At 58.5% G+C, this 23,050-nt stretch overlaps 1 protein-coding gene and 1 long non-coding RNA gene across 5 annotated transcripts; one reads left to right on the forward strand and one right to left on the reverse strand.

The window, feature by feature from the left end:
- Nucleotides 1-671: 671 nt before the first annotated feature.
- Nucleotides 672-23,018, reverse strand: KRT80 (keratin 80). 3 transcript variants are annotated; one of them, XM_045061840.1, is made up of 9 exons: nt 22,405-23,018; nt 16,350-16,558; nt 11,702-11,762; nt 11,344-11,439; nt 4,669-4,833; nt 4,125-4,250; nt 3,258-3,478; nt 2,734-2,789; nt 672-2,655 (listed from the first exon to the last, which is right to left on the reverse strand). In XM_045061840.1, exons 1-9 carry the CDS (start codon nt 22,837-22,839, stop codon nt 2,603-2,605), a joined length of 1,422 nt encoding a protein of 473 aa, XP_044917775.1. In that variant the 5' UTR covers nt 22,840-23,018; the 3' UTR covers nt 672-2,602. The 3 variants fall into 3 exon arrangements, with proteins under 3 accessions (XP_044917775.1, XP_019690532.2, XP_003988778.3); XM_019834973.3 differs by having other exon boundaries at nt 672-2,637; nt 22,405-23,016; XM_003988729.6 differs by having other exon boundaries at nt 672-2,602; nt 22,405-23,015.
- On the forward strand, nt 9,927-13,246 carry LOC109501583. 2 transcript variants are annotated; one of them, XR_006600723.1, is made up of 5 exons: nt 9,927-10,622; nt 10,835-10,957; nt 11,354-11,457; nt 12,199-12,382; nt 12,531-13,246. It is a non-coding gene; the product is annotated as an uncharacterized LOC109501583 (long non-coding RNA). The 2 variants fall into 2 exon arrangements; XR_006600722.1 differs by having other exon boundaries at nt 12,199-13,246.
- Nucleotides 23,019-23,050: the final 32 nt, after the last annotated feature.

Here is a 23,050-nt window from a genome sequence, read left to right on the forward strand (position 1 = left end):
ACGAGTGCTTCAAAGTCCCTTCTTTGCTCTCAAGGTTTCTGTCATTGAGACACCTGCTCTTCCTTCTATCTAGCTAGCTCCTTTGTGCTCACTTAAAGCCCCTCTTCCTCCAAGAAGCCTGTGCTGATTCTCTGGTTCCTTGGACTTCTCACTTGGTTAGGAAGTTCGGGCTGGCTATCTTAGGTAGATAGCTTATCTTTCGACTTGACTGTGAGCTTCCTGAGATGGAGGGGTGGGGAACAATTGTGGGTGCCTTAGTGCAGGGCTGGGCTTGGAGAAGGTCCTTGAATCCTTGTTTGTTGATCTAAAATTTGAATTGACAGGATTAGGCCTGTACCCATCAGAATATATTCTGGGCTGTGCCAACCCCCACAGTCGCGGTGAAGAGCTCGGGGGGAATCCCCCATTGTCTGTGCTTGCTGAGGCGGCCACGTGGTGCCTAGACACCTCAGGAGGTGTCAGGAATGTAGGTCGACACTGGGCAAGTCTCATTATAGGGTGGTGGGGCAGGAGACCTTTTTGTGTCCAAGTTTGCATTGGTCTGAAGGTATAATTAAGTCCCTGGACCCCTTTCCCCATAATTGGAGAATCCCCAGAGTCCTGTGGTCAACCTATGTGATCAGTGAGTGACTGGCCAATCCAGAGAGGACAGATCAAAAGAGACACACAGCTTTTTCCACGGACAAACCTCAGCATTTTATTCATCCCCTGGAGGGAGAAGGGGGCACTGCCCCGAGATAGTCTGCCAGCCAGTGGGGTGGCTGGGATATGTGTTGTTTATCCAGATAGTAAATATAGCACTGACTATGCAGAAACAGGAAGGGAAGCAATAAGTTAAAAGCCACATAAGTTATGAAAAATAATATATATACTTTATATACCTTGCATCCCCACTGAAGACTTGCTCCCTTGGAAACCAATAAATAGGCAGAGAAAGAGCAGCAATCAGCACCCTTTGGGGACTTCAGGGATGAGTCTATGTCTGAGTTTCCTCCAGCCTGAGAGTCAGTGGCCCTTCAGCGCCCCCCACAGGCTGGAGGACCTTGAGGCCTCGCAGGGGCCTTGGGGGACCATGTCCTGGAAATTGAGATGAAGGAAAGGAAGACTGAGGCTAGCAGTGGAGAGAGGCAAGGGCAGGTAGGGAGAAGGGAGGGAAGGACAGAGGGTGGCTCGTGGACCCGGGGGGCTGGAGCCGCCAGGATCCCCCTGTGAGCCCCAGAGGTGAGAGCCAAGGTGAGGAAAGAGAACGCTCCTCCCAGCCCTGATCTTCTCTTTGGATGCGGAATTCCTTTTGGTTGTCGCTGGGGCTCCCCCGCCCAATCTGAAGGGCTCAGAAGCTCCCAGACCTGCCTGGACTGTGCCTTCTTCATGGCCCCACTGTAGGCAGGGGAGTGGGCGTGGTGGGAGGAGGGGGCTCTCACCCCACAGGTGCGGGGGTGTTCCTGGGCACCTCAGTGATACAAAGGAGGGAAGGGTCAATCTGATCGGCCTGATGGAGAGAACAGAGACCCCGAGAGGTGGGATTCATGGGAAATGGCCCAGGGTTTCATGATAGGGGTGGGCCTAGGGGTCTCCAGGGCCTGGCACACCAGGGCCAAGTTCCAGGCTTGGAAACACCTAGGCGGGAGATGGGGGTGCAGAGAGCTTGGATCCTGGGCAGGATGGTGAACCGCAGGATGTCAGGGAGGAGAGGGGAGGGCCACATTCTCCTGCTTGGTCCCAGGCTGCCATCGGGCTTCCCTCTCGCGGGGGGTTTATCATGGCAAGAATAGCTTCTGGAGAAGGAGCCGGGAGCAGGCTGGGCAGCCTGTCCAGTTCCGACTGGACCCACAGGAGGAGGGAAGAGGCACAGGTGTCTGGGCTGACCCCCGGGCGCAGGGCCCACACACCTGGGGAACTTCCTCCTTTCACTCCCTAATACTGTCAGGTCTCTGGGGGGCCCGGGGGTGCTCAGCACCCAGGAACGCCAGATGTGGGGAGGGTGCCCAAACAGTCCTCACCAGCCCCTGATTCATGGCTGGCTGGGGCTGGGTGAGCGAGGGCACCCGCCTCAGTCCTGGGGCAGAGGCAAGGCAAGGCTTGAGATGCGAGTTTAGGGCAAGGGCTGGGCGAAAGGGCCAAAGATTCCTCGGTCAGAGCCCTCTGTTTGGGGAGGAGCCTCAGAAGAGCAAGGAGCTGGTGATAAAACTGACCCCTGATACCAGTTTACCCAGTTGGGAAAACCTCCGGCCAGGAGGTTGGAAGGGTAGGACTGCAATACCGAGATGGAGTGGAGTGATTCCCAAGAGCCGGCGACAGTCCTGTGCCACCCCAGGCAGCCCACAAAAAAGCAGGCCCTCCTGTGAACCCTTCTCCGTTCCGTTCAGAGTCAGGTTTGCCTCCCCTCCCAACCTAGAGGCTCCAAGCTGCTTTCTTGAGCCTAGCTTAAGTCCCTCCTGCTGCAGGGGGGTGACTTGGGCTCCTGGGGTCCAGCTGCCTCACTCTGAGGCCTCCGACTCCTGCGAGAGGAACTTCTCAGACATTTCGGTGATTTGGATCACAGGGCCTTTTCTGTTCTTCTTTATCCGGGAGGGGGCTCTTGAAAGGCCAGACTTGGAGGCAGCTACAGGGAACATAAGGGGTGGGGCAGGGAAGGGGCTGGAGGTTTGGGAGCCACTTAAAATGATGCCTTTAGGGCATCCCCCCTACCGTGTCCCCTTCCCCACCAGGGGTTCCTAGGGCAAGTGGACTCACCGGTTCTGGATCTGGACTGCACAATGCTGACCATGGCGGTAGAAGGTAAGTCCATCCTGGGGGAGGAGGGAAATGGTAGGATGTGAAGGGGGCCTGTGGCTTAAGCCCCCCTGGGCCTGGGGCCCTGGGGAGTGGCAGGTGGAGGGCAATTCTTGGGCTGTTATTCGCAGTCCTGGGCTGGCCTGCTGTGTGGCCCTGGCTAGCCAGTTTGTCCTCTCTGGGCCTCTGTTTCCTCTCCCCTGACTAAGTACCTAACATTAACTGAGCACTTAATTACGACAGACATTTGCATGCAGAATCATATCAATCCTCCCCACTGCAGGCTGTGTTACGGTCAGTTCCTTTTCCAGATAAGGAAACAGGATTTAACGAACGGGCCAAGGTCCCAGTTTGTGAGTGGCTGAGCCAGGACACGACCCCAGGTCTTCCCGGCTCACGTATCCTGCTGGAAGGGGAGGCTGGCTTTGCGTGGGACCCGTGTCCAGTCCGTCCTGCAGCCCCACCCCGCCAGCCCCAGCCCTCACCTGCACTCCTCGCCCTCCACCAGCTTGCGGTAGGTGGCGATCTCGATGTCCAGGGCCAGCTTGGTGTTCATGAGCTCCTGGTACTCCCGCAGCTGCCGGGCCATGTCCTTCTTGGCCTGGTGCAGGGCGGCCTCCAGCTCTGCCAGTTTGGCTTTGGCGTCCTGGAAGGCCAGCTCCCCCTGCTCCTCGGCCACCTTGATGTTCTCCTCCAGTTTCAGGCACTGCAGCCAGGACGACAGGGGGAAGGGGTTAGCGAGCCCTGGGCGGGAGGAGAGAGTGGGACGGGAGCCCACCTCTGTCCAAGGGGGAGGTATGCACGGCAGGGAGTGCTATGTGGCGGTTTATTCTTGGGTGTGGTGCCGGGTTGCCCTGAGGCAAGAGGGAGTCCAGTTAGACCTAAGGAGACCCTTTCCGGAGGCCACGAGAGAGGGAAGTTCTGCAGCCTCCCCCCCCCCACCTCCCCACCCCGGGAGCCGGTCTCAGCTGTCTTGAGAGGGCAGCACTTGCTCTAAGGCTTGTCCTGGCTGGACGCTGGGCTCGGGCGTCCGCTCTCTTCTCTGTATCATTGGCCAGAGGCCTGGGAGGGAGGAGGTGGGTTCTGGGTATTTGTGCTGGTGCTCTGCACCGTTCCCACGGCGCTGGCCAGTTTACAGAGCACCTTTACATGCAATGCTCACGTGATCCTCACAGCCATCTTAGGACAGGTGAGGAAACTGAGGCACAGAGTTGCTAAGTGACCTGCCCAGGGCTTTGCATGCTCTCAGCGTGTGAGTGTGTGTCTGCGTGTGTCCGTGCGTGAGGGTGAGAGAATGTGTGCCCCTGCACTCCTCCCTGCCTCACCCCCAGGAGGGGCCTCAAGATACTCACATGGCTCTTGATGGAGAGGATCTGGGATCGAAGCTTCTGGATGCGCACGTTGAGGTCAGCGATCTCGCTGCGGCTGCTCTGGAGGCTGTTCCCAAACTCAGCTGAGCAGGCGGCTCGCTCCTCCAGCTGGAGGGCGCGGAGGAGGTGGCAGTGAGGGGCAGCTCACTGCATCCCTCCCTGTGCCCTTGCCCCTTGCTGCTCCCTTTCTCTCTTACCAGCGCCCCCCTCCCCAGCTCCACTTCCTCTGCAGCCACCACTCCCAGGCCAGCCTCGCCCTCCTACCCCCTCCACGCCTGACTCTGGCCGGACCCACCCCTGGCCTGGTGTTACTGGGTGGCTTCTGGAGGGCGTCGACCGTGACCTGTCCCCCAGCGCATCAGCTCTCGGCCGGCAGTGCTGGAGTGCTGGGCTCTCACATTGTCCACACCTGCCCGTGAACCGGCTGTGCCGCCCCTGTGCTCCCCACGTCCCTCTCACAGACTGTCAGTGCACAGAGCTGATGGTGACTTCAGCCCCTCCCTGCCCAGCTCAGTCAGCCCCGCACCTGTCTCCGGGAGTACGCCTCGGCTTCCTCCAGGCTGCGGGCCGCAATGGCATCATACTGGACCTTCACCTCCTCCACGATGCCGCTCAGGTCAATGTGGCAGCGGCTGTCCATGCCCACGGTCACCGACACGTCCTTCACTTGGGCTGTCAGGTCCTTCAGCTCCTGGCCGGGCACAGACGCGTGGGCTCAGGGCTGGTGGAGGTGGACCACACCCGCAGCCAGCCATAGTCCCCCGTGGTCCCTGCGTCCCCAGGGTGAGTGGAGAGTGACTCTCTGTGCCTCCCGGAGGGATGACCCAGTGATGGGCGCCTCTCGGCCACTTGCCCCCAGCTCTGACTCTTGGGAAGCAGCTCGCTGCCCCTGCTCACCCAGTGTCACCTCCCTCTCTGGGTAGAGGGGACAGGGCAGTGAGGGACTCCTGGCTCCAGAGGCTCATCTTGAAAGCCAATTTCTCTTCAGTGTCCCCACCTCTCCCAGGGTGGGACACTTTGCTCCTGGCTGATGGGGCAAAGGCCCGGGATGCCTGGTGGGGGGGGGCTGTGGCCCCTCTACTCTGTCATGGCTCAGTGGTAATGCAGCCTGGCCTCCCCCTCTGGATGGGAGTTCCCCAAGGGCCTGGGGAGCCACTGCCCTCTCTGTACCCCACCCCCCACATCTGGAAGTGAACACTGTTTGTTGAATAAGTATTGGAATGGGAGCCCGTGAATGATGAGAGGCGGGAATAGGGCTGGAGGCTGACAAAACTGTCCTCCTTGCTCCCCTGCCAGGGGCAGAGGCCGAGGTGACTTCAGAGTCACCCCAGGGACTTGCCACAACCTGCCCCGCCCCCAATCTGGCTGAGGAGCTTGCCCACGACAACACAATTTAGCCTCGATATTTTCATTTTCTCCCCATCTTTTAGGGTCCTTCTTTCCTCCTCCTCTCTGTCCTTTCCTCTGCTTCGAAAATGCCAGCCCGGTGCGGTTGGTTGAGCGTCGGACTCTTGATTTCGGCTCAGGTCAGGTCATGATCTCACGGTTCGTGGGACTGAGCCCCACCATCAGCGTGGAGCCTGCTTGGGATTCTCTCTCTCCCTCTGCCCTTGCTCCCTCACTTTGTCAGAGAAGAAAAAAAAAAAAAGGAAACGCCAGCCCACATCTTCAGAGACCCCTGGAAGTGGTAACAGCTCTCGGGGGGCTTATTACGGGCCAGTCTGTGCGCTAAGTGCTTTCCAGACCTCACATTTCATCCTCGCCAGGCTGGCGGGACCCAGATCACAGACAGGAAAGAGAATGCGGCACAGAGAGGTTATGGAGACAGCCGTGGGTGCAGACCGCTTTCCAAGAGCCCTTGCTGCTCTAGCTAAGCTCCCCTAGAGAGGCAGGCAGGGACAGGGGCGGAAGCCAGTCTATCTTTCTAGCCCCAGGCTGCAGCCTGACAGCTTCCGGCCTGAATGCTCAGGGGTACGTAGAGAGAGGCAGGTGGGGACAGGGGTCTTCATAAGGGGCTGCAAGGTGTCACCTTTCAGGCCCTGGGCCACCTCCCCTGGAGGTGCGGAACAACCCAGGCCTGGGCAGGGCTGGTGCGGGAAGGAGGAGCGAGGGTCCGTGGCCAGCATTGTACAGACAGAGTGAGTCAGGTGGCAGGGAGGGGGGCGGGCCCCCTGGGAGGCAGGGGTGGGGCTCACTTGGGGGGAGGGAGGGCGTGGGGGCACAGACGGCACAATTACTCCTACTGGCATTCACAGTTCACCCTTGACCTTTGCCTCAGTCAGCAAATTTTGGTCCGTGTTCCCATTTTTCTGAGATATATATATTCCCTCTCTCTGTCTTGCTCGCTTGTTTGAATCAGGATCTAAAGAAGGTCCCTCTAGTGCAGTTGGGCCATATGTCTCTAAGTCTCTCTTATTCTATAGATACCCTTCCAACTTTCGCTCTGTCTCTGTCTCTCTCTCTTTTGCTATTTTTCTTATTTAAATAAAAAATTTTAAGTTTATTTACTTACTTTTATTGAGAGAGAGACAGAGAGAGCAAGTGGGGGAGGGGCAGAGAAAGAGAGAATCCCGAGCAGGCTCCGCACTGTCAGCACAGAACCTGGCGTGGGGCCCGAACTCACGAACCATGAGATCATGAGCTGAAACCTAGAGTCGGACACTTGGCCGACTGAGCCACCCAGTCGCCTCGCTATTCTTATTGAAAACACTGGGTTGCTTGCCTTGTAGCGAGCCCCGCAGTCTGGATTTTACTGATTGCTCCATGTGCTGGTGTTAAACCCGCTCCCGTGCCCCCTGCATTTCCTGAAAACTGGCAGTTGGTGAGGCCTGCTTGGATCCACGTTCAGTTTTTGTCTCGTGACCATATTCTGACCTTCGTTGCTGACTTCGGGCCCCCTCCTGAGCCTCGGTCTGTCTTTATGCACAGAGAGGTTGGAGACCAGAGGAGGAAGGCACCCCCCGGCCCTGTCTGCTGGCTGCCCAATCTCACCCGCCGGCCTCCCGGGGGACAAGGAACGTGCATAAGGAAGCTTAAGGCAGTGGTGGGTGTACAGAAGGCCCGCTGGGGGCAACCTGTCCCCATCCCGGAGCTGGCAGGACCCTGAGCCTGATGGCCAGCTGCCCCTTGAAGTCTCCTGATGAAGGATTTTCATTGCTCTTCAAATGCACTTAACAAAGATCTCTGGGCAAAAGCAGGGGGAAGCCCCACCCCTTTGTCAGAATAAGCTTGATGGTCCCTACAGACCCATGTCCCACCTCTGCTGTTCCCAGGTCACCACTGGAGGCTGACATTGCCCACCTGGAACCAGTATCCCAGCCAGGGCTTGGCTGTGGATGGTTTCGGGAATGCAGCTTTGGGGCTTCCTTGGTCAACACGCTGTGGGGCGGGGGCGGTCAGTGGGCATAGGAAGTTTCATGTAAAGCCCTCTAGCTCAGGCAGGAGCTGGCCCTTGTCACGGGCCAGGAAGAGGCCAGGGCACTGTCAGAACGCACTGTCGGGAGGGAGGGAGAAGGGATCGGCAAAACAGAGCCGATGGCGCAGACTCAGTCCCTTTCTGGAAAGAGGCAGAGTAAGCATGAGCTCGGTAAACAGAAGTAGGAAACGGAGGGTGCAGAACATCTGTAGACCTGTTCCGACACGCTGGGCCCTGCTGGGCTGCAGAGGACCTAACAATGCAGGCTGTGTGCAGGCAGCCGCCACGGAATGGGCCCTACAGAGCATGTGCACCTCCAAGTTGGCAACAAGTGAGCCAATGTGCAGTTTAGAGCTTCTCTAAAGACGACCCTCTTTGTGGTTCCCGCGTCAGGGGAGGCGGTGACTCTGCTGGGGGGTAATTGACTGCCGCTCAGTAAAATAGAGTGCTTAATGGCACTGGGCTCTGAACGCTGCCACCTCTTGCTAGCTGTGCGATCCTGGCCAGGTTTTTTAAAACCTCTCTGAGCCTCCACGTTCTCATCTGTAAAATGGGTGTAATTGTAGAACCGAAACCAGCTAACATTTAATATTTACCATATACCAGATACTGTTCTGACTGCTTTAGCATATATATATATATATATATATATATATGTGAGTTTTAAATGTTTATTTATCTTTGATAGAGAGAGAGAGAGAGAAAGAGAGAGAGAGTGTGAGCAGGGGAGGGGCAGAGAGAGAGGGAGACACAGAATCCTAAGCAGGCTCCAGGCTCGGAGCTGTCAGCATAGAGCCCAACGCGGGGCTCGAACTCACAAACCGCGAGATCACGACCTGAGCTGAAGTCGGCGCTTAACCGACTGAGACACCCAGGCGCCCCTGCTTTAGCGTATAGTAACAAAATAGATCCTCACAACAGGCCAGTAAGCTAGGCTCTATTATTTTCCCATTTTATAGATAGGGAAATTGGGGTCTAGAGAGAGATAAAAGAACGTGCTGGAGCTCACATAATTACTGAGCCAGGATTCAAATCCAAGCTGCTCTAAAGTTTGTGCTCTCTTAATCATCATGCCTACCTTTATAGGGTTGCTGTGAGGAGTGAATGAGATTACACCTGGAAAGCACTTAGCACAGTGCCTGGGATATAGTAGTTTCTCAATAAACAGTAGCTAACCATACGGTTGTTGTGATAGGTGATGAAACCGGGGTGAAATGTCCGGAGGCAAAGCAGCCTATATTCCTGGAGCAGCCTCCCTGGCACCATGAAGGCAGGCAGGCACCAAATCAACTTAGACCCATCAGTTTCTCTTTGTCGGCATTTTAGGAGGGGCGCCTGCCTGCAGGGGGTTGTCAGTAGATCGGCTAATCTCCCCGGAGGTGAGGGGCAGAGGGCTGCCCAGGCAGCTGCAGTGTATAGATGAGGCCCAGAGCAGCCCCTGGTCATCCGCTTTTGAGGCTTCCTGGCCTGTGTGTGTGTGTGTGTGTGTGCGTGTGTGTGTGTGTGTGTTGGGAGAGGGAAGGCCTGTTTTCTGAAATGCAGAGGTGGGCTACATAGCCACGCTTTTTTTTTTTTTTTTGCATTTATTTATTTTTGAGAGACAGAGAGAGACAGTGTGAGCAGGGGAGGGGCAGAGAGAGAGAGAGGGAGACACAGAATTGGAAGCAAGCTCCAGGCTCCGGGCTGTCAGCACAGAGCCCGATGCGGGCCTCGAACCCACGAACCGTGAGATCATGACCTGGGCCGAAGTCGGACCCTTAACCGACTGAACCACCCAGGCGCCTCTGTAGCCGTGCTTTGCTGATCTGGTGTCTGCTCAAAGTCAAAACTCTCTGCCCCCTGAGCCAGCTGTGGCTGGCACCTCCCTTTGCTTAGACCTGCCTGACCCCTTGGGGTAGCCACTAGCCACGTGTGGTAGCCCGCCCTTGAAATGTGGCTAGTCAGAAGGGAGATGAGCTGTTGCATGAGAAACAGAATGCAAAACAGCCTCTTACTTTTTTGTATCGATTACATGCTGAATAATCACATTGTGGATATACGGGGCCGAATGAATCGTATTATTAAAATTAAATTTTTCCGCTTCTTTTTTTTTTTAAATGTGGCTACTGGAAAAACAATCACATACGTGGCTCGCGTTCTATTTCTGTGAGTGCCAGCTTAGAGGCCCACGGGCGTGGGGAGAGTTTGGAGCGCAGGGTCAGTGTTGCCTTCTTAGCCTGCGGCAGTCCGTGGACACGCGGACGTCACGACCCGACGCCGACTAGGCACCTCGCCCTAACAATTGCCATGCGCACTGAGCACCCCCGCGTGCACGGCGGTCTCGTGACGGCACAGGCCAGACCCCTCCCCTCTCTGTACCACCCCTCCCAGTGCCCCCCCCCCCCCCCCGGGAGCCGCCCGGCGCTCTTAGAATGAGCTCCAAACTCCGGCTCGGGGGCCGAGCCCCCGTGTGAGCCGACCCCTGCCCGCTCCGTCCTAGCCACAGCCACTTCTCCCTCTCCCCTTCCTCACCAGACCCCTCATGTCTTCGGTGCTTTACACAGATCTTCTGCACGAAACCCACTGAGCTCTCCCCTGGGCCGGACCTCCCCAGCGGGGGCCTTCGCTCACTCACACCTCTGCTGAGACCCCGCCCCCCTTCCCATCCCTGACCTTCCCCTCCCTCTCCAGCACTGCCACATCTGGCTTTCTGCAGCCTGGCACTTTTCACCCTCCCAAACGATCTCGCTCACATGTTTGTTCACTGGCGGGTTACCTGTCCCCTCTTAGCTCTCAGGTAGCCCCCGAGAGCGTGGACTTTGCCCATCGTGCCCACTGCTGTGATATCGGTGCTAGGGGCCCGGCAGGCTTGCCAAGGCCATTTGTTACCTGGATGACTGCATTGAATAATCAGCGCAACCTTATGGGCCCTGTGTTATGACTCAGCCCATTTTACGGATGAAAAAACTGAGGCAGAGGGAGGAGAAATAATTTGCCCAAAGGCACAGGAATGGGGGGGAAAAAATGAAGAGTCAGGATTTGGGGTCCAAGAGCTGCTAAATCCACATGGAGCACGGACCAAGAAGGTGGGTGGGTGTGCCTCTGGCAACGCCCAGGTGTATTCCTAGTCATGGGCCGGGCTCATGGGCTGGGCAGGTGGGGAGGAGAACATCTGTCCCAGAGGACGCCCTGGAGGCAGAGTGGCGCGGACGGGCCAGCGTCCCCGGCCAGCAGCAGGGCCCATCTGCTGACCGCACGGGCCGTGCCCTCGGCCTTGCGGGGGCCGTTTTCTCCCCAGGCTCAGCTGAGGACTTCGGGACAAATCAGAAGGGATCTGGAGGCTCCCCTGTCTGCGTTTCCTGGGTCATTTTTGTTCCGGCAGAAGCCAGCGTTGTCTGGGAACCAAAGGATCTGACTACAGGTCTTCTCTGCCTCAGCCCAAAACAGGGGAGGGGGAAGTGCGTGCCTCTCAGACCTGGGCCTGGGGGTGCCCGCCATTTAGGCTGCAGCGATGGGAAGAGATCAGTTCCATAAGGACAGCTGGTCAAGGCCCCCTGGTTCTCTGCCCCTAAGGCCACTTCCCAACCCTTGCCTGGATGCACCGGTCCCCCACATGCCCTCCGCACACCAGCACACTCCAAGGAACAGGGTCTCCTTGAGAGAGAGGCCTCTTGGGAACCTGCCTGTGCTCCACGAAATGAGTGATGTGGGGACACGTGGGATTATTGACCGCGGTGCAGGAAGGGGTTGAGGAAATTGTTGCTGGCCGCCCTTCCCTCCCCCGAGCTCTTGGCCCCCTTTCCTCACCTGCTCGTAGATGTTTCTCATCAGCTCCACGAAGCTCTGCAAGCCTTTTAATTTGGTCTCCAGTTCGGTCCGCCGGAGACACTCCGCATCCAGGTCCTGAGGGTGGGAGCAGTGGTGAGTGATGCGGGAGGGCGGCGTCCCAGGGCGGGAGAGGGGTGCCCATCCTGAGGGAGCTGGGGGTGGTTCCCAGGGGGGCCCTGGCTTAGTGCCGGGGGGAAGCAGCAGGGTGAGGACAGATATCGGTGTCTGTCTATGGTCCCGGGACTCAAGCCTCTGAGGGCTTTGCTGGGGGATCCTCAGGGGACAAGGGCGGAGGGTCCACGGGGAAGGAGCCCCTGGGACATGCAGCATAGGCTACCTTCTTCAGCTGGACGAAGGTGAACTCCATGTCTGTGCGCTTGGAGATCTCATCCTCATACCTGGGATGGGGGGGGGGCGAGGCAGCGGCAGAGAGAGAAAGAGAGAGAGAGAGAGGCCGTTCAGCCGCATGTGGCAGGAACTCGGGGGACGATGAACTCTCCTCAGTGGGGCTCAGGGCCTCTGCTGTCCCATTCGGTGCCTTGTGCCAATTGGAAAAAAAAGCGGCCCTGGCCTCAGGTGGATGTAGCCCCTCATCTTCTGTGACACATCCCTTCTAGGCCCATGACACGTGGTGCGGGCTCCGGGGAGGCAGGCACGTCTGCTCCCCATTCTCGCGCTCCTTCCAGATGATCAGCCACTCCTCTCCCGGGGGCATCTGTCCCCCTTCCCGGCTCTTCCTCATATCCGCCTCCTTCAGGAAGCCTCTCTGGATTGCACAGCACCCTTTCATCCTAACTTTGTTCTCTCCTCTTTTCCCTATCTCCTCCCCCCAAGAACCTCCATTTCCAGCAAGCTGTGCCTTCGGTCAAGTCTGCTCCAAGATGCCCGCTCACCGCTCCCCCTCTCCCTCCACCTCGTCTGCTTTGCTCGCTGGTAGGACACCATTCCATCATGGTCCCTCTGGACGGGAGAGTGTGGACATTGCGGCCAGAGGGACCCACAGTGTGCTCTTGGGCAGGTGAAGCCCTCCTTCCTCGGCTCGCCTGTCTATCAGGGGTGGGGTTGCATGTGTGTGCACGTGTGGGGGTTGGACCAAGCCCACCCCTGATGCATGACAGATATTGCAGAGTCAGAACTCAACGCAGGTGGGTTCTCTCTCTTCTTAGATTTGTCTCCTCCTTACTCAGGCCCACCTTGTGTTTGGAATAAGAACGTTGCTGGATGGGAGACGGGATCTCTGGGTCACTGATCTGAACCCCTGCCTCTAATCTTGGCCCCTGGGGCTGAGGGTGATGGGTGGATGTGGGGATTCTGCGCTTCCTGTTTTCATCCCTCCTCCCCAGGGAATGCCTGAATCACTGGCGGCTCTAATTACAGCCGCCCGCCTTCCCAGGTCCCTGACCTCACGGAGGCAGCAGCGTCACCCATTGCCCACAGCAGCTGGCTGGCCCCCTCTTTTCCACCAGCCTCCCTGAGACACCCAGGGGAGTGGACCCAAGCCGACAAGAGCCCGCTGGGCACGGGGTCTCTGAAACTCCGTGTGCTGAGCACACGCCGGCTCCCCAGACACTGCCCTGGCTTCCGAGAGTCTGTCTGCAGGGCAGGGGGGCTCTTAGGATGCAGGTCGTGGGGGTGGGGAGGAGGGTGGGCCAGGGAGACGGGCCTGCAGTCTGGGGCCCAGCAGAGCCCGGGAAGCCCGGGAAGTTTACTTGCACTCTTTCCTGTGCTAGCGGGCTCCAGAGCCACACTGCTGGGGCTCAGATCCTGGCTCCTCGCTCCCTAGCCACGTGACCTTGAAGAAGCTGCTTGCGCGCCTCGGTCATGATAATTGTGATGTCACGAGGGTTATATAAGTTAATACATGGAGTGTTTACCAAGTGCACGGTACCGGCTAAAGCTATTATTATTACCGGAGCTCTGCTCTATCTAATGCCAGGTCCCGGCCTCCAACCCGTCTGCCTTGGCCTCTAGCATTTCTGGAGAGAAACCGTGGGAGGCCTCTTTGCAGAGGGAGTGTGGGTGGTTCTCTGCACTTCCTTCCCAGACTTCCCACTGGAAATTTGGTGACCGCTGAGGAAGTCCCAAGCTGAGAAGCCCCTCATTGACTGGCCCTCTCCACATAAGCCCAATGCTCAAGGCTCTCTCCCTCTCTCCTCCCATCTGGATAGCAGAGTTCTGCCTGCCTGGGGGGCAGGACCGTGGGGAGAGCTGTCCAGTGGGGGTTCTCTGAGGTGTGAAACCTCCTCCTTACTCCTCACTGCCCTTCCATCCTTTTGTATAGGCTTCCCTCCTCCCTCTTCACCAACTCCATTGGATTTCAGCCCTAGTTCACCTCCTCAACCAGATGCTTTTGTGCAGTGAACCTCTTGCACAATTGTGCATGGTACCCCTGAGTCACTTGCTGTGTGGCCTTGGGCAAGTGGTTTCCCAAGAGGCTTTGCCCGGCCCCTGCTTCATCCTCAATAAATAGAAGAGTTAGCTAGCTGATCCTTGGGGTCCTGGCTACATCAAAGTTTTTGGAAGTCTCCATCCTCATGGAGACTTGGGTAAATGCCATCTCCCCCGCTGCACTCCCAATCCCCTGCCAGTCTGCCAGCCACCAATTCCCAAACCCCTTCTCAGCCCTTTTCAGCTTGTCACACCCACCCCGGCACCCGCCCCCCCCCCCCCAACTTGTTTATTTCCAGAAGCGAAGCTGATCTCATCGGCCTTATAGAGGCAGGGCACACCCCTCCTTGTTAGGGCTTGGCCTGGCATCTCCTGGCTCCTGGGGGCCCCCGGGCTCTGCACAGCCAGGCTGGAGCTTCCCTGGCTCTGGCCTGTGGATCCGGAGAAGCCCTCCAAACTCATCCCCCTCAACCCTGGTGGGTTCCCTACCCAGAGAGGGGAAGAGAGGCCCTGAGCCCAAACAGCAAGCTCAGGTAGCAGATGGAAGGCGGGCAGCGGGCCAAACAAGGAGGCTGAGCCAGATTAAAACAACAAGTAGTGTTTGTACAGAACTTCCACTTACAAAGCGCCTCCATGGATGTGATCTGGCTGGGCTCACAGGAGCAGGCCTTGTACCGCGGCTGGCTGGGGTTAGACATGGGACTTAGCATGCATGGCTGTGTGACTGAGGACAACTTCCTGCCCTCTCTGGGCCTGTGTTTCCTTCCCCATGAAGGGAAGATCCAAGCCCCCCATCCGGCCATTCTCTGATTCTCTGGGGGCTGAAGACTGGCTAGATATCAGTGAATAGAGTCTTGGGTTCTGGTATGCCGACCCTGTTCTCCTCATCATGGTCAGACATTGAAGCCAGGCAGCCCAGAATGGGCAGTGAGGGTTTCTATGGGTTTCCATAGGAACTGGTAGGGCAGGGCTGGGGATAGGTGGCCCCTAGGCCACAAAGGGGCTGAACCATGAGGATGAGCCCTGGCCAGGCCTGCAGATCATGCCTGTTGGCCAGAAAGTTCCATCTAGATTGATAGATGACGAAATTGAGGCCTCTAGAATGGGGAGAGCTTCCCATGTGAGCATCTCCTCTGAATATGGCCTGAGCAGGGGAGGTCACACGGAGAGGTGGTGGGAGAGCTGAGCCACAGTCCAGACCCTTGGACTCCCGATAGGGTGCTCTATGCTCCAGCCCCACCTGGCTGGCTTCTCCCAAGACTGCAGGCCTCGCCTTGGGTTGGCAAGGCTTTGGGGCTGGGCCAAGTGCTGGAGGAGGTGAGGGGAGGGGTTCAGGAGCCTCCTGCCCCACCCCCCCTCCTCCAGAGGAGACCAGACCACAGGAAGGGGTGCCTCTCTGCTCTGTCTCAGCCTCCCTCGTCCTGGAATCCCTGCCCACTATCTGGTCAAAGATGTCACCTCCCCTCTGAGTTACCCAAGCGCCTGGTCTGCCTTTCCAGACTGCCCAGTTCGGTTCAGCAAACCTGTGTCAAGGTCACTACCGTGTGACGGCCACTTCAGCCTTCTAGGGGACAGAAGACTTGGCATGTCTCGCTGCCGGGCACCATGATGAGCCCCCTGCCTTCTCACACCAGGCTCAGGCTGGTTCAGCATCACCATCACCCCTCCAGACAGGGGGAAATGAGGTGTGGACGTTAAGCAACTTGCCCACGGTCGCGGACCTAGTGAGGGGATGGAGGCAAAGAGGGAGCCCCTTTCGGTCCATAAGCGTCTCGCAGACTGGGGCTGGGGCTCCCTCGTCTCTTGAGATCGCAAGGTGACCACTGAGGTCAGGCACGTGTCACCTACAGGGGATTGTTTCTTTTTTTTAAAAAAAAATTTTTTTTTTAACGTTTTATTTATTTTTGAGACAGGGAGAGACAGAGCATGAACAGGGGAGGGTCAGAGAGAGGGAGACACAGAATCCGAAACAGGCTCCAGGCTCTGAGCCGTCAGCACAGAGCCCGACGCGGGGCTCGAACTCACAGACTGTGAGATCATGACCTGAGCCGAAGTCGGCTGCTTAACTGACTGAGCCACCCAGGCGCCCCGGGGATTGTTTCTTTATTCCACCAAACCCCGCCGTGTCTGCCTCCAGCCTGCACCTGCTTCCCTTTCCAGCCCCCACCGAGATCGAATTTCCAAACCGTATCCCAGGCAGGAGCCCATCTGTCGCTCTAGCTGGTGACCACTTCCCATTGCCAGTGGGATGTGTGGGCGAGAGCGAGCGTGTTTACGGGCAGAAGAGGAGGGGATAGGGGACAGGGGCTGCGATGGTGCCCGGGTGCTTAGCGGTCAGCCAGTGCAAGACTGACTCTGTTGCATGGCCACCGTTTGGAAAGGTTGCTGTGGGTTCACTGTCATATCCTCCCAATATTTAGAATGCTGGCTGCCATATAGTACGTCCTCGGTCAGTCAGTCTTAGGAAGGGAATGTTCTTCAAGGAAGTCTTCTCTTTTCGTGGCTTGGTGCCCTGGCCCTTGCGTCTGAGTGCAGGTTGCCCCCCACCCCCCCACCCCATCAGTCCTTGCCCCCGGCCCCTGTAAGGCGCGCCCTACCTGATTCGAAACTCCTCGACTTTCTCCAGCACCTGCAGCAGGTTGGCCTCCAGCTGGGCCCGCTCCTGGCTCACTTTGTGCACTTCGTCTTGCAGCCGGCCCTGGTACTCCTCATAGAGGTGCCCGAAGTCGAAGGTGGCGGAGTCCTGGCCCTGCAGGAAGTGCCAGCGGGTCTCCAGCAGCTGGTTGCGCCGCTCCAGGGCCTGCACCTGGAAGAACAGGGGAGCAGCGGTGTGAGGGTCGGGTGCAGACAGGCTGTGCGCGGGCGCCCAGGGCCAGCTCGCCTGCCCGCATGGGGGCCTCCCTGCACAGTGGTGGCTCATCTGCTCTGTGCTCGCCCCACTCGGCACATTCAGATCACATCTCCACTTACTGATGGTTCCAACAGAAGATGGAGAGATAAGGTGAGGCATCAGAGAGAGGCGGGGCCAATTAGCAAAGATTTCCTAGGGGAGGAGCGGGGTCGGAGAGAGGAGGGAAGGGGCTGAATGTGCCAATGATGTGAGAGGCCCTCCACGCCCGCCTGGGGCTTGGGTGGGAGACCCAGGGAACGTAGGGTGTCAGAGGCCCGTCTGCCGTCCCCCCCCCACCCCCCACCTGACAAGCCTAGTCTCATCTTGCCTTGGAAACTCAGCAGGGGAGGGCCTGGTTAGTACTGAAATGCTAATCCTCTCGACAACTTTGGACTTGTAGCCTCTCCAAGCCTCAGTTTCCCCAGCTAGAAGTTGGGGATGCGATGGCCTGCCCTGGCCGTCTCTTGGGGCTATGTGGGAGAGGAAGCCGGGGAGGCGCTTTGGAACAGTCCTACTAGCTAATGTTTCCGCGGCCCCCACTGTGTGCTGGAACCTTGTTCTATGTGCTTGGCATCTTTGCTTCATTAGCAACCTGACGGGCTGGGTACGGTTATCTTCCGCCACACTTCACAGAGAGGTTAAGGTCACAAAATTGGCAAGCGGCAGAGCCAGGTGTGGAATCCAGGCGGTTGGGGTTTAGGATCTTTTACCCCCTACAACATGCGGCCCCCTGTCTGCTGCTGGAGTCGCCGCGGGCCCTGGGACCCACCTGCCTTTCCCGGACTGGTTTCTGCCTCTAGTTGGGGCCAGTTTTGCCAAGAGGGTGACGACTGGGCAGGCTCTGGGCACAGCGGCCTCTCTCAAACCGCCTCCATCCCGCCTCCTTCGTACACTGATGCAGGGCTTCCCGCGGCTCCCACCCCAGCCACCGCGCGCTGTCGGGATCCCTCTTGACTCCTGTCCTTCCCTCCACCCGGTCCAGCCCAGCGCAGCCTGAGGGGGCCCCCGGCTTTCCCCCAGGCTACCTGTCCTCTCGGGGCTCCAGCTTTTCTCTGCCCCTCCTCTTCCGCCATCCCTGCCCCTCCTGTATGCGCTCCCGGCACCCCTCCTGCAGGAAGCCTCACAGCTCAAAAGACGCCCCCCTTCCTTTCCTTACGGGGTTCGCAGGTCATCTGCTCCTCACTTGTCCAGACCTACCACCCTCCCCGTCAGACTGGGAGCCGCCTGGTCCCTTCGTGGGATCCCTACCACTTGGTGCCCAAACAGGGGCAGCGGGGAGAGACGCCAGGGGCCTGGCTCCTGGACAGGCAGGCTGTTGTCACGGGGATGCTGTGATAGATAACCAGCCCGGTGACGTTCCCTCTAGCCGCAAGCAGGTAGCTGGCCGCTCCCCTGACCACTGCTGGCACCAGCTCTCAGAATCATAGCTGAAAGAGCCAGAATCATAGCCAGGAGCCTTTTGATCAGCTGGTTTGTGCTCATCACCTATAAAGAAGGAGGTGAGGGCCCAGGGTGGTCAAGCGACTTGTCCAGGATCACGTGGCGACTTGGTGGTCAAGCTTCCCAGACGGGCCCGTCTGATGCCCCCGCCCACTCTGGACCTTCGTGGACTCCCTGTTTCTTTTGAATTTGGGTGCCGGCTGGGTCCTCCTCTTTCTTTCTGCCCTGCCCACCTTCTTGGGTTTTCTGAGAGACCGTAATACCCTTGAGAAGTCCCCTGTGACATTTGTGTTAGGTAACACCAGCTGGGCTACTGGGCCATGGGGCCCGGTAGGCCGTGCCGTCATTTCCTTTCTTAGCTCCCATTTGTTCTGGCAAGTTCTGCCTACAGCCAACCTGAGCCTGCCGTCCGCTGTTGTCACAGCCAAACAGGTGCAGGAGGGACGGAGGCGCAGAAGGTTTCGGTCCCACTCGTGTGTGTGTGTGTGTGTGTGTGTGTGTGTGTGTGTGTGTGTAAGGGATCTCTGGTGGGGGCGCTATTTGCTCACTCCACCTTCCGTCTGTTTTGACAAGCCAGAGCCCTGTGTTTACACTGAGGGTGAGGTGAGAGCAGAGATGTGAGGCTCCTTCCTCCACCCATAAGCAGCAAAACCCCCTTTACACCAGGAAGTCCTTCCCTTAGCCTAACCTCCATTTCCTATGCTTCGCTATGAGCCTGCTGGGAGACGCTTGCTGTACATGTGACCAGGCAGGCCAGCCAGAGGCCACTTTTGGTTGTGACAAATGGAGCAGGCTGCCTCCGGAGGGGGGTGGTTTCTCGTTGTCTCGGTGGGAGGGGATGGAAACTCATCCCCCATCCAGAATCTCCCCTGCCCGAAGGCTCCTCCCTTTCTGCCACAAAGACCTAGGAGGGCCAGGTAACCAGTTAATTACCCCTAACCTGTCAAGGCTGCTGAACAGTCACCTCTTACTCCCCTTCCTCCCTATTCTGGATGAGCCCCCCCTCCCCCCCACCCTTAGATCGCAGGTGACAGCTCTAGGAGAGACCTCGGAGAGCAAAGCCCTGGTCTGCCTGCGCCCCATTTTACAGATGAAGACACTGAAGCCCGGCAGCACAGAACTCATTGTGACCCAACTCCACTGCCCGGCTGAGCAGTAGGCCCAGCCAGGGTGGGGAGACACGTCCTGTTGGTAGAGGAACCTGAACAGGCCAGGCTGGAGCTCCCGGCTAGGGGCCTCTGGGGAGGGAGGATTCGGATCCCCAGCTCACGGCCCCAGTGGGTGAGCTTACAGAGGTGACTCTGGGGCTGGCAGGTCCTTCTCCCCACATGGGTGGTGGTGGTGGGGAGGTGGGGCTGTCACATCCCCTGCCTTCCAGGCAGCACTGGCTCGTGCCCTTCTGTGTGCAGGCAGGTTGGTGGCTCCAGGGGCTTCCAGAGGCCCCACAGGCCTGGGGAAGACATTGTGCCCATGGCTCTGTCTCCAGGCACTTCACCACCCCTCTTAGGTTCCCTCAGGGGTACTACTGGCTGTCCTTTCTCTTGTCCTGTCTCCATCCCCTCTGCTGCCTGCATGTGAGGGTGAGAGTGCCTGGCCGGCTGCCTCTGCTGGCGGTCAGCATGCCTCTCCCTGCCTGCCTCAGCCTCCTCTCCCCCCTGCTGCCTCTGCTCACTCCCCCTCCTCTCTGGGCTGTATCTGTCCCTGTCCTGCTGGGCACAGCTCAGGGCCACTTTCAGAGCAGGAGCAGAGCAGGCAGGGGAATCTGAAGCTCAGAGAGGGCGAGTAGCTTGCTCAAGGAAACAGAGCCTGCAAATGGAAGAAATAACACTGCTCCAGGGACCCCTGGCCGACTCCTGGGGGTCACCCCCCCCATCCTCTTCCTCCTTCTCTTCCTTGGTGCTCTCTGATTTCTCTTGGTGCCTCAGAGGGCCCAGAGGGGATGTAAAGCTGGAGGGTCTCTGCCTGTTCCTGCTCCTTGCCTAGAGCCCCCACCTTTGCATTGGTTATGGCATCTCGCTGCTGGGCCCATACGTTTCCTTCTAGCCCTATGCTGTGCTGCTACCCACGAAGCTCTCCCCACTCTTTCCCTCAGGCTCCTGCTTAGAAGGCACCACCTGGGTTCAAGAGCTCCCTGGGTTGGGCCCATTTATGTGATTTTTAATTTAATGCACAGAACCCACCTGGCACATGGTAAGTGCTTTATAAATGCTCTTCAAAAATTACCCCATTTGATCCTGACAAGACGACCGCACAGATGTGTACTGAGAAACAGAGAGGTTAAATAATTTGCCTGAGATTGAACAGCTGGTCAGAGGTGGCACCAGGACTCAAATCCAGAAATGGAGCTTTCCCTTGGGCCCCGGAGGCCTTTACAAGGAGATGGGAAGGGACACGAGCTAACCGACTGAGCTCACAGACCTTCTCTGGGGAGCCGGTGGACCAGCTGGGGCTTTTTGGCCCCAATGATCAGGGTCCCCAAGAAGCTAGCACCCATGGCTCCTTGCGTCCTACCCTGAAGAACATCCATCTCAAGGCCAAGGCTCTCGGGTTGGGAGGCTCCAGTTCTGCTGAAGACCTTAGAGGGCGTCGCCCTGGCCCCGGGCACAGGACCCCAACCCTTTGGGCCCCTTCCCTGTGCCTGTGTACCTTTCCTGTCCCCATGGCAGAGGCATAAGGTGATATCAACCCTGGCGTTCAGAGAGAAAAGCCACCCATCTGAGCCAAATTACATAGCTCGTGAAGCATTCCTTTTAAGGGATTAGAGCGGGTTTCGAGAGGAGGTGGCTGTGCAGGGACCTGCCTCCCCAGGGTAGCAGGCTGTTTTCCTAGGGCACACGGCCCAGCAGCATGGGACTCTGCACAACCGGCCGGGCGGGGGCCGGGGGAGGGAATGTGCCACCTCAGTGGATGGTTGTCCTTCTCCAGCTGTCGTTTCCCTCCTCGTCCCCCCCACCCCACCACAGCCACCCCGGCTGTGGGCACGGGAATGCTGGTCTGGGCACATGAGCTGTGGGGGGAGGGGCGGGGGGGGGGCGGGAAACAAACCCGAGTCCAGACTGTACACTAGGTGGTCATGTGACCTTGGGCACAGGGCTTAACCTCTGGGCGGCTGTCTCCTCATCTTTACAGCAGGGGACAGAGCCGCGGGGGGAGTGTGGCTGTGTGGGCTAAAGGACACATATTTGCAAAGGTCCCGCAGAGAGCTGGGCACAAGCAGGCGTTCCATGCCCGTTACTTTCTTCCCTCTGCCCCTCTCCGCGAACGCCCACCTGATGGGGGACACTAGCCACGTGCAGAGGAGCACCGAAACAGGGAGGCCAAGTGCAGAGAAGGATGGAGGCAGGGGCAGAAGGATGGGGCTCTGGTTTGCTGAGCAGGAGGGAGACGTTGAGTTTTCCTCATCTGTAAAATGGGCCTAAAATTATGACTGCGTTCATAAGGTTGTCGAGGGAAGTTGAGATAAATCTGTGAAGCCTCCAGCACAGCGGCTGGCCTGTAGTAAGCGGTGAATGCAGCTGTTACTTTTGTGATCATCGTCTCTGGGCAGGGCAGGGGGTGCAGAGCCCAGGGAGGGCTGATCGGGAGAGGTCTCCTGGAGGAGGTGAATGAGGAGTGGGCTTGGGAGGTGGACGGGACTTTCTCAGAGCTCTTGAAGCCCTTGCCCTGGGGCAGAGATGGACAGGAGTGCCCCCGGACCAGCACACCAGCCGCGGCAGTGGGGTCTAGGAAGTCTGGGTGCTGGGGACTCACTCCCTCTCTCACGTGGGTGCTGGGGAGGCTTGGCTGCCTGTCTGCTTCTGACTCGCAACACCCAATCTCTGCATTCTTATCTCCTGACATGGTACCTCGGCATCCCTACCCTGAAGCCTCCTTCTGGAGGCCGCACATGCCCCTTTGGCCCTGCTGGCACGTCCCCAGGAGCTGAGCAGGGCCAAGGCCCGGTGTGAAGCATGGACTTGGGGACTTATCTCCTCTGTCCACCTGCCTTGGTGTAGGACGGCCAAGCACGCCTCCATCACCTGTTCCTATGAGAAGGTATCCTTCTGACCGCACTTAAGCTCCTCCCTGGTGTCAGTGACCCCAGGCCATGAAGCACATCATTATCCAGACATCCCTTAGAGCCATCCTGGGGCCTCTTTTTCCCCAGTGCTAGGATAGCTCAGGGACTTCCCTCACCATCTCTCGGCTCAGACCTAGCTTGCTGGCTCCTCATTGGCTGGGGTCAGGGGTGGGGCAGGATGCTCCAGAAATACAGAGCTCAGCCACCTGCCGAGGTCTGAAGGTCCTTAGTTTTTGGGACCCCCCCCCCCACATCTGCTCACCTTGCCAATCAAGGAGGCAAATTTATCGTTGAGGACCTTCATCTCCTCCTTCTCCTGGTTCTTCTGCTGCTGGATGGCTGGGTCCACTTTGAGGTCCAGGGGCACCAGCAGGTTGGAGTTCACGGTTACCTTGGGGATGGTGCCGGCCGGCCCACAGCCCGTGAGGCTGCGGGAGCTGAAGGCTGGCCCGGGGGTTCCGCAGCTGCCCCATCCCGAGGTCCCAGGCCGGGGGCCGCCCGCAGGGGTCACCTCACAGCTGCTAAGGCTGCTGAAGCCAACGACGCAGGAGCGGCAGGCCATCGCGGCCCCCGGGCCCGGGACTCGGGAGGGCACGGGGGTGTGAGTGAGCCTTTGAGGGGTGGCGGGCAGCTGGCTCTGGTCGCAGGCAGGGCAGGCTGGGGACTGAGGAGCAAACACCTGTCCTACAGTGCTCATTAGCTCCGGGAGGGCGGGACGCCTCCCAGCCCGACCAACCTGTTAGATGATGCGATGCTTCCGCCCCTCCCCCGGCACCACGCACCCAGCTCGTCCCAGGGCCTGAGACCTGCCTGCCTGAGGGGGCTCTTCACAGCCGCCCCCACCCCCCCTCCATGGAGCTGGGGCTGGCGGGCTGGGTGGGATGGGGTGGCTGCAGGGGAAGGGCAGA

The sequence above is a fragment of the Felis catus genome, chromosome B4, assembly GCF_018350175.1.
Source record: "Felis catus isolate Fca126 chromosome B4, F.catus_Fca126_mat1.0, whole genome shotgun sequence".
NCBI classification, from domain to species: Eukaryota; Metazoa; Chordata; class Mammalia; order Carnivora; family Felidae; genus Felis; species Felis catus.

Excerpts from the sequence above, each read along its gene's own strand:
- KRT80 (XM_003988729.6), bottom strand. The coding sequence starts at position 22,839 with ATGAGCACTGTAGGACAGGTGTTTGCTCCTCAGTCCCCAGCCTGCCCT. Across the intron at positions 3,479-4,124 it reads TCCTCTCCATCAAGAGCCAT|TGCCTGAAACTGGAGGAGAA; the intron begins GTGAGTATCTTG and ends TCCTGGCTGCAG. Across the intron at positions 2,603-2,733 it reads GCAGTCCAGATCCAGAACCG|CTGCCTCCAAGTCTGGCCTT; the intron begins GTGAGTCCACTT and ends TGTTCCCTGTAG.